The 10,390-nt window shown below is 47.2% G+C and overlaps 1 protein-coding gene across 1 annotated transcript in view; it reads left to right on the top strand.

Moving 5' to 3' along the window:
* The window catches only part of ZBTB24 (zinc finger and BTB domain containing 24), a 16,180-nt gene extending 7,339 nt beyond the window's left edge, over positions 1-8,841 (top strand). Inside the window, exons 6-7 of the mRNA XM_024755227.1 lie at positions 6,923-7,004; positions 7,783-8,841. Coding sequence (XP_024610995.1) covers positions 6,923-7,004; positions 7,783-8,503 — 803 coding nt within the window. The 3' untranslated portion in view covers positions 8,504-8,841. The remainder of the gene's footprint in view (positions 1-6,922; positions 7,005-7,782) is intronic.
* Positions 8,842-10,390: the final 1,549 nt, after the last annotated feature.

The raw sequence follows: 10,390 nt of genomic DNA, 5'->3' as shown, positions 1-10,390 counted from the left end.
GTCCTAGGCAGAGCAGACCGAGGTGCAGAGTGGTGCCGGGGCAGAGCCGGGGCGGTGGGAGTAGGAGTGTGTAGTGTGGGTGGACATCAGAGGCTGCTGGAGCCCGTGTGACACGGGGTTCCCGGCCTGGCTGTGTGCTTCGACCTCCTGAGAAGCTTTAAAAAAGACAAAGCCTGGTCCCACCCCCAGAGATTCTGATTGAAGTGACTGGGGATGAGGCCTTGGAATTGGCATTTTTAAAAGCTCCCCAGGTTTTTCTAGTGTGCGCTTACGCCTAAGAACTTCTGAAGGCACAGTAAAGACTTTGGATTTTATTCTGAGTGGGATGGCTTTACTGCGAGGAGTGACATGATGTAACGGAGAATTTTAATAGGATCACAGCCGCCGGTTGGGGGGGGGCCCATGTGGGGTGAGGCAGGGGCGGAGGTGCCCGTAGGGGTGAGGCAGGGGCGGAGGTGCCCGTAGGGGTGAGGCAGGGGCGGAGGCGCCCGTAGGAGGGTGGAAAGACCCATTAGGAGGCGGTGCTGGACAGGGGCTTGGCGCAGGGCTTGGTGCAGGGCGGCAGTGGTGGGGAGGCGGCGAGTGGCCCAGCGCCAGATGTATTCTGAAGGAAGACTCCCGTGATGGGCCCGTGATTGGATATGGGGGTGAGCGGAGGGGAGGCAGAAGCAGCCAGAAGGGTGAGAACCCGGGGAAGACGGAGGGACAAATGGAGAGTTAGACTTTAGACACATGGGGCGTGAGATGTCTGTTTGGCACCCAGGTGCACGAGCGGAGGAGACGGCTGGGTATCTGTGCCCGAGCTCAGGGGGCGCCGCGAGCAGCAGTCGAGATTCCCGTGCTTACACAGGGGCCTGTAGGCAGCGTGTGGGGCTGTGAAGAGAACCCCCACAGGAGGGCGGAGGTGGAGGAGAGCCGAGCTGTCTCGGTTACGTGGTGCAGTGCCCGGGGTGAGACGTTTCATCTTCTGAGCATAAGGTGTCAGTGAGGCTTCTGGTCTTTCTGAGGAGAACCAGGCCTGAACTGGGGGTGAAAGCAGCACGAGTCCTCTCTCCAGGATCCCAGCAAACTCTGCTCCACCCGCTACCCTGAGGAGCAGAAGAGAGAAGTGGAGGATGCGATGGGTGCGAGAGGAGATGACGGGGACTCTGTAAAGTGGTTTGTCTGACTGAGAGATAAGAGGTCAAACCCGTCAAAAGATTGGGCTCTTGGAAGCAGAGACTGTGACCCTTCTGTCCTTAGCCTGGAGAATATGCACAGTATTGGTGTTGAAAAGAGTTGGGGTGCTGCTTGCCTGCTCCCCGGGCAGAGAGGAAGGTTTGGGAGAGGCTGCTTGGCAGAGCTAGCGCTCAGCCTCCACGGACAGTGGTGAGGACAGCTGCCAGCAGGGCAGGCGGGTCCTGCCCGAGAGGGCCACACCCATGGGAAAACCAAGACTCTCTTCTCTTAGCTCTTTAAGTGCAGACTCTCTCTGGGTTAGATATCCTTTGCCAAGCACAAAAAAATCAGAGATAAACAAGAGGTGCTTTCTTCCCTAGAGGGCATGTTCAGTGGCGGGGGGTGGGGTGGGGGGGACGGATGCAATTTGAAAGGGAAGCAAGGTGACAGGCAGTGCCAACGAGGTCACTGCAGCTCAGTTCTTTCCCTATACCTGGAGCTGGTCAGGCTTTCAGGAACTGAGCCAAGCCATGCCAAGCAAAGGAGTGATAAACCATCGAGTGTGTTCACTTAACAAAGGGACTGCACCTCTCTGGGATCTGCAGTACCGCCTTCCTGACATCACTGTACCTGCAAACCAAGTTAGTGATCCCAAGATTGCTTGGTGAGCTGGGGGCAAGTTCAGAGAATTAGCCCAGGTCATGGAGAAGCCTGGTGCATGGCCTCTGACCGCAGTAGAGTCCCAGCCCTCCAGTGTCCCTGTCCCTTGTGTGGTGTTAGGTAAACACTGATCCTCCCCTGTGGGCTCCCCCTACTCCCAGGTAGATCCCCTGCCTGTGACACAGTTAATTGAGCCACAGCTTTGATTCATTCACAGCCTCATTTTGTTGGATTGGATTTGAAGCTTCCTAAATCTCAGCCACGTTTTCAGACTATCCTTTAACGTTGCTCATCCCCAACTTTGAGAGACGTGGGGGTCCCTCACTGTAACATACCCTTCCAGAGTTTACATGTGATCTAGTAAGAACCTCAGTACAGCGTCATACGAGCCCCAGTAGAGGTGTGAACATAGGGACAGAAGTGTTTCACTTTCCCTGGGAAGGTCTGGGAAAGCGTCCCAGAGGAAGAACCTGAGTCTTGAAGCCAGAGTAAGTGCTAGACAGACAGAGGAAGCTGGAAGAGGTGTTTCCAGACAGGAACAGGATGCGTGGGGCTGACGATGTGAGAGGCTGGCATCCGAGGGCCGTAGTGAGGAATTCCACAGTGAACAGCTAGACTAAGATTGCTGACAAGGGGCAGGCCCCTGGTGAAGCGGGGGGTGGTCTTTGGGCAGAGAGGAGGCATATTTTGGTTCGTGCATTGAAAAGGACTCAGGCAGCCCCAGGAGGATGGTCAGAGAGGGAAGGTCCTGGGGATGAGCCAGTTACCAGGCTCTGGGGAAGAAAGATGAAGCTGGAAGAGGTGTTTCCAGACAGGAACAGGATGCGTGGGGTTGACGATGTGAGAGGCTGGCACCCGAGGGCCGTAGTGAGGAATTCCACAGTGAACAGCTAGACTAAGATTGCTGACAAGGGGCAGGCCCCTGGTGAAGCGGGGGGTGGTCTTTGGGCAGAGAGGAGGCATATTTTGGTTCGTGCATTGAAAAGGACTCAGGCAGCCCCAGGAGGATGGTCAGAGAGGGAAGGTCCTGGATGAGCCAGTTACCAGGCTCTGGGGAAGAAAGGTGAAGGCCTTCAAGTCAAGAGAGTGGACAGAAGAGATGTACTTACGAGATTTTTAGTCTGGGAAAAAAAGAGTCACTGCATATGTGACAAAGTGTTAATAGCCCAAATATGGGAACATGAGTGCCCAGGAGAAAACTGGGCAGGGGGACCTGAAAGGCATATCACAGAAAAAGACATAGGAATGGCCAGTAGACGTCTGAAACGATGTTAACTGCATTAATTGTCAGGGAAAAAGAAATGTGCATTTCTTTTGGCCCATTAGATTGACAAATATGTGAGGAAGTGGGCATCTTTAAGTTCTGTTGATGGGAAAGGAATTTGGGAACTTCCTGGAAAGAACTTTGGCAATGTGAATCAAAAGGTAAGCTGTCCAGTTGGGAAAAGATGTTTGCGTAAGGATGTTCAACGTAAGCAGGATTGTTTATAATGTCACAGGCTTAAAAGTGACCTAAATGTCCCTCAGTAAGGGATTAGTTAGGTAAATTTTGGACAAGATACATAGTGGAACACAAAACGCCGTTTTAAAATGTCTGTTTGTTTTTAACCATTTTTTTAAGATGAATTTTCCATTCCCGTTTGACGTTACAGACCAGCATGCACTGGCCGATCTCATGGTGTACATAGTATATCACCTGTGTGTGTGCACAGAGACGCCTGTAAAGGTTTCATCACAGTGTGAGGTGGCAATCTACAGGGGAATTCTGAGTGTTTTTTGTACACTTTGTGCTTTTCAGTATTATTTGAGTCTTCTACAGTGAACGTTGTTGATTTTTGAAGAAAACGAAAGCAGCTGTTTGAGGAATTTAAATGTACAGAACTAGATTGCCAGTCGAATGTGCACTCGGAGCAGACTGGACTGTCGGGCCTGGCTGGGTCAGGGGCTGGATGCTGCTGTGTTAACCAAGATGGTCACGTGGGTTTGAGCCAATGGGGTAGGAAACCCGGCCATGCTACCCAACAAGCCCGCAGGAGTCGGTACCCTCTGGAGCTGGGATGGGGATTCACAGGTCGTCAGAGTGGGGTGGGGTGAGTGGCATGAACAGCTGAGGAGAGGGTCTGGAAGGAAAACTTCTGAGTTACTTAAATATTTCTGTCAGCATCCCCCTGGGTGAAACCTGCACTCGTGTCTCTGCCCTGTCCTTTCATTGCCATTGTCTGATCCTCCTGTAACCAACTCCCTTCTGGCCCCGCTGCCACCCAGGCCCTGTCACCTCACCTTTTCTCTTTCCTCTCTGTCTGCTTCCTGCACCTCCTGGTCCAGGCCTCGGCACTGTGGCTTAGACTGTTACACAGATTCCTACAGCCGCCCCTACCCACCGTCCCCACATATATTTTCTTAGTACTTTGTCCTGTCTGTCTTCTGCTAAAAACGTCCAGAAGTTCCACGGGTCCACTGCCTGGAATTTACGGCTCTTCGTGGCCTGGCCTCACCTTTTAGGTCCCACGCTCGTCAGAGTGAATCCTCATCCCTCTTTGTCCTCCCTGTGGTCATTTCCGACACCCGCTGTTTGGTCATTCTGCTTATCCTAGTACCTGAATGGGGCCTCTCTCCAGTCCAGCCAGCTCCTGCCTCGTCCTCACGCATCCTGTCCGCAGAATTGTTGATACCACTCATTTGAGTGTTTAGTCAGCTACAGCCCTGCCGCTGTACTTGATTACCATGTGTATCTTTTTGAGGCTGTGATCCTGTCTTTGGTTTCCTTTTTGTTTCTCAGCTCCGTGCTTTGTTGAGGGTCCGCCCATCCTTGTAGAGCTGAGGCAAAGGAAGAAGGAATGTGTCGGTGAACCGGAGGCAGTGGAGCCGTGTAACCGTTACCAGAACAAGTTAGGAACCAGAGGAGTAGGAAGACTTTCCCCAGATTCACGTTGGCTAGGAAAATTTGCCTTCTTACTGTGCTCGAGGATGTTTCTGGAAAGAGTTTCCAGTATTGAAAACATTTGCCAACAAAATTCCTGAGGTGTTGCAACCCCAGATGGAATTGAATGATAACGTGAACGTTGTTGTATGTGCTCCCCACACAGAACTTTACAGTGACAGGCGGACAGAGCAGGTACTCGGTCTTGGAATTGGGAGAGGGAGAAAAACCGAGATCAGAATAGAACGCAGCTCTGGTTGGAAAGCTGTGGAAAGAATGACCGTGGCCTGGTTTTAACCTTTGGAGTGGTAAGAGTTACTGCTGCAAAGACGCAGACTCACCCCAATTGTCACAAGTGTCCTCTGCCTAGATTGAACTTGGGGAAACGTCTCACCTGAATTTTCTAGTAGATGCTGTGAAAGGGAAGCTACCTGACCATCCCGCACTTCACTCATCCCTTGTTATATAGTTAAGTGGGATTTTTCTTTTTCTTCTTTTTTTTTCAAATTCATAGTTCCCTTGCCTGCGTTAGGATCACTTAGTTGCATTTCTGGAGGGCATGGCAGTCTGTCATTGTATGTGCGGTGTATAAACTAGCGCTAAATAAACGCTGTTGAAGCCTTATTAAAATTGTCAGGGGCTTCCCTGGTGGCGCAGTGGCTAAGAATCCGCCTGCCAGTGCAGGGGACACGGGTTCGATCCCTGGTCCAGGAAGATCCCACATGCCGCGGAGCAACTGAGCCCGTTTGCCACAACTACTGAGCCCGCGCTCTAGGGCCTGCGAGCCACAACTACTGAGGCCATGCGCCTGGAGCCCGTGTTCCACAACAAGAGAAGCCACCGCAATGAGAGGTCCACGCACCGCAATGAAAAGTAGGCCCCCCTCGCCGCAACTAGAAAAAGCCTGTGTGCAATAACGAAGACCCAATGCGGCCATAAATAAATAAATAGATAGATAGATAAATAAATTTATTTCTTAAAAAAAAAAAATGCCAGACCCCACTAGGCGTGTGGAACAGTCACGACATCTTATGTGGGCCTCAGTTCCCACTCTGTGAAATTCATTTACTCAACAAGGATTTCTGGAACAGTGTGCAAGGCCCAGTTCTAGGCACTGGGGTCCTAGGAGTAGGCAGACTCACAGATCATCCTACATAAGACTGGGAGAGATAGGTATAATAAATAACATACGGTATATAAGGTGGTGATAGCATTGTGGGAAAACTGACTTGGGAAGTGGACCAAGACATGCTGGGGCAGTGCTTTGGGTGGTGATAAAGCCTCACTGGTAATGTGACACTTGAGCAGAGACTTGAAGGCAGTGTGGAGAGTGAACCACACTGGGAGACCCTGGGGGAGACATGCCAGGGAGAGGGAGGGGATGATGAGTGCGAGGGCCCTGAGCGTGGCTTGCTTGGGGTGTGGTGTTCAGGGCCTCTCCAGGGGCTGTGTGATGAGCAGGGGAGAGTACCTGGTGAGGTTAGGCGGGTTTGGGGTGAGGAGTGGCAGTGGGTAGACAGATCTGTCAGAGCTGTGATTCCTTGTAGGCCCAGGGCTTTGGCTTTTATCTCTGGATGGGATGGGGAGCCATTCGAGCACTTGCAGCAGAGCGTGATAGGATCTGACTGTGCAAAGGGTCACTCCAGTTGCCTCATTCATTGTGGACGACAGGGAAGCAGAGCAGAAGTGGGCAAACTCACAAGGAGGCTGCTGCAGGGAGGTGATGGCGGCCTGGGCCAGGGGTGGCAGTGGAGGTGGTGAGAAGTGGTTAGGTTCTGGATACACTGGGAAGATAGATATAAATGTGAATAATCCACAAGTCACCCTGGTACTCAGGAGCCCTTGGGAAGGTCAAGCAGTAAAGTGTGGGAGTGTAAGTTACCTAAGGGTGGACTGTACAGGAGCGAATGTGTGTCCTTCGTAGAATCACTTACCCCCTTGTTTCAGTGTTTAAGTGTTTGAGGGAAAGAACCGTACCCACTTTCTCTGTATCCTCCTGGCACCTAGGACACAGTACTCAGGTACGTAGTAGGTGCTCGCTAAGTGCTTCATTCATTCACTCATGCTTATGGAGGGTTCAAGTGGTATTGCCTTTGTTCTTTTTTATATTGTGAAACTATGGGGTGGTTTTTGCTTTTTGTTTTATTTTGGATGTATATTTCTGAATGCTTTCCCCTTTTTTAGGTGAGAAGCCATTTACTTGTGAAATCTGTGGCAAATCTTTCACAGCAAAGAGCTCTCTTCAGACCCACATCAGGATCCATCGGTAAAGTTTTGCAGATCCTTTTCTCACATGGAGTCCTCATCCAACCCTGGTGTTCAGTAGGGTGACATACATTCCCTATATAGTCCTTTTCCCCAGATTATTACTCTAGTAGAATTTCCTGGGCAGTTTATTATTTTGTTTTATCTTTTCAATAAAGAAATTCCTCACTTAGGCCAAATCAGGAAAACTGATTCTGGCCAGCAAAAGTTTGCGTTATTGATGTCATTTCTTAAATTTTGATTTATCTTCAGTCAAAACTAAATATTTAATATTTTCTGAATAAATTATTTGCTCACACAACTTATTTCCGGATTTGATTTAGTAGTTCTTCTAACACAGATAATTGGGGGCTACTCACATTTTTAATATTGAAATCAATCATATATATTTATTTGGCTTCTAGAATCTAAAGATTGGCTGTGAGAGCTAAAAACAAAAAAGAACTTGGTGTGTAATTTATTACTATTTACCTTCTTATCTGAAATACACACTGTGGAATCATCAAGTTTTATCATATCTGACCCAGCATCACAGCCCCATCTACCACCTGTCCTCAAACACCCCTCCCTGCCATTCTTTTTTTTTTTTCTTAAGATTAGAAACTGAAGTCCATGGCAGGCGTGACTTGGTCCAAGTACTTAAGTTAGTAAGAGAACCCATGACTTATGCTTCCCAGTCAGGTTGATTTTCCCCTCTTCTTGACTGCTTCTCCCTAAATGGTCAGGAAGTGATAAATAGATCTTCCTGTTTTTAAAATGAAATGTATACTTTCTCGTAGAGGAGAAAAGCCATATTCCTGTACCGTGTGTGGCAAATCCTTCTCTGACTCGAGTGCCAAGAGGAGACACTGCATTCTGCACACGGGCAAAAAGCCTTTCTCCTGCCCTGAGTGTAACTTACAGTTTGCTCGCTTAGACAACTTGAAGGCTCACTTAAAAATTCACAGCAAAGAGAAACATGCGTCCGATGCCAGCAGCGTTTCCGGCAATAATAATGCTGAAGAGGTCAGGAATATTCTTCAGCTGCAGCCCTATCAACTCTCTACCTCCGGAGAGCAGGAAATTCAGCTTCTTGTAACTGATTCTGTACATAACATCAATTTCATGCCTGGTCCTAGCCAAGGAATCAGCATCGTCACTGCAGAGAGTTCCCAGAACATGACGGCAGACCAGGCTGCTAACCTCACCCTGCTCACGCAGCAGCCAGAGCAACTGCAGAACTTAATTCTTTCAGCTCAACAGGAGCAAACAGAACACATTCAAAGCCTCAATATGATTGAAAGCCAGATGGAACCCTCACAGACCGAGCCAGTGCACGTCATCACACTTTCTAAGGAAACTCTGGAACATCTTCACGCCCATCAAGAGCAAACAGGGGAGCTCCATTTAGCAAGTGCTTCAGATCCGGCTCAGCACCTACAGCTGACACAGGAGCCTGCTCCGCCACCACCCGCCCACCAGGTGCCCCAGTCCACGCCGCTCAGCCAGGAGCAGAGCTGACCCGAACACGTGCCTGGCTGCTCCGTCGGCCTCTTCTCCGTCGGCCTCTTCTCCGTCAGCCCGCTGTGACTGGATTGTGTGCTTGAAGTCAGGCTTTCTGCAACGCTCACTTACAGATTCTTACAGAGATGTGGTAGCTCACTGAGCCAGCCGATAGCGTCCATCCAAGAGGCAAGATGTGTAGATCATGTCATATCTAATACTGATTTGGATTTAGCATTTCAATATTGATGAATGGTTTTCATTTTCATTTACTACGTCTCTTAAAGACTTGTGTAACTTTTCTTTGGGGGCATTGCATTAAACTCTTCTGTGAGTATTAAATGTTCACAGCCATAGTCATGGTCTTGCTGACTTTTCCAGTTATATTTTTTTATTTTTTAGAATGAAGAAAATCATATGTTGTGTTGGGTACAATGGTTCGTTGTCCCTTCCCCCTTAGGCAACACAATTGCCACTACAAGACAAGTTGGGGCCGAATATGACAGATTACAACTTTGGGGACTCCGTCCTTTTAATAACTTCCAATCCCCTAAGACAGAGTAATTTCTCAAGGTTTAACCTCTGTGTGGTACAGTGGGCTCATCATGTCGTGTGTAAGATAGAGTCAAAGACAACATGACCTAAATGTCTATTTTAACTCAACATTCACAAAACAAGAAAGCCAAAAGAATAGGATTATTTTTTTAAATTCTAAACTCGACTTTTCTGAGAAACATAGATTTACATGTTTTTTAAAAGCAGGTTGTTAAAAATTTAATTTAAAAGGCTAATAGTATGCAATTGGATCAAGATATTCACCCCAAATAAATTCTGAATTTTTGTCAGCTTTGATATTTGATCTCCATGGTGAAGTTAAAGCTTTCTTAATTATCCTGGAATATCAAATTCAGTGTAACTTATGTTAAATATACTCTACTGGAATCGAATTGATCTCTGAAAATGTTGATCTATGTATTGTGTCTGATAACTTTTTAGATAGGAACTTATAATCTATTTTTATTGCAAAGTAGATTAAATCTCACAAAATAGACACATAATTTTTAAAAGTAAATTCTCCTAATCTTAAAAATAATTTTGAGCCTCAGAGACTTAGTAGCCAGCATGTGTCTGTAGTTGTGTGATTTTAAATAATCGTCAGAAGATTAAATTATGTTTGGGTTACGTTTTTTCCAGCTCAGCCTATTTTATTGAATACGCTGACCACTTTCTCTCAAGTAAACTGGTAGAAGATTTTTGAGAAAAGGTGGGCACTAGTGTATGTTAGTTAACATAATGCTGGTGGAGAGTAGGGGTAATCACCCCTAAAATTAACAGGATCTTCATGTCAGTCACTCTTTGTTTTAGAGATCTTTGATTTCCACCTGAGTCAAATAAGTGTTGGGAGGTTAAAGTAATACAGAATTGTTAAGGTTTGAGAGAAGATGAAAGCAGTTTTCTAACATATCTAGCAAAGTATATTTTACTGTATATAAGTCAAATTCATAAATGATTTATCTTATATGTGTCAACCAAGGTATGTTAAACTAGGCCCGACTAGAGATACAATTTTTACAAATACACTTATGCCCTAAATATTATTTCAGGTTCTTGACTTCAGTCATTTAAACTATTTATCTTAACCTTATTGTTGAAGTGCAGTGTTTTTACCAGCTTTTCAAAGCCTACTGGCCCACATTTTCTCCAGGAGATATATAGTATTAAAGCAGATAAATGCTTAACTACTCACTCTGGGTAGCTGGATGATTATTCAGGAAGTATGGTCGTATGACTATTTACAAGTCAAGTTTAACTAGCTTTATGACAGTCTGCCTCTGCGCTTAGATAAATGTAATGTGAGCCACATGTGTAATTTAAAATTTTCTAGTAGCCACGTTAAAAACATAA

Source organism: Neophocaena asiaeorientalis, unplaced genomic scaffold, assembly GCF_003031525.2.
Source record: "Neophocaena asiaeorientalis asiaeorientalis breed wild unplaced genomic scaffold, Neophocaena_asiaeorientalis_V1.1 scaffold105, whole genome shotgun sequence".
Classification (NCBI taxonomy): domain Eukaryota; kingdom Metazoa; phylum Chordata; class Mammalia; order Artiodactyla; family Phocoenidae; genus Neophocaena; species Neophocaena asiaeorientalis.
This window is presented reverse-complemented; position numbering and strand designations above follow the sequence as displayed.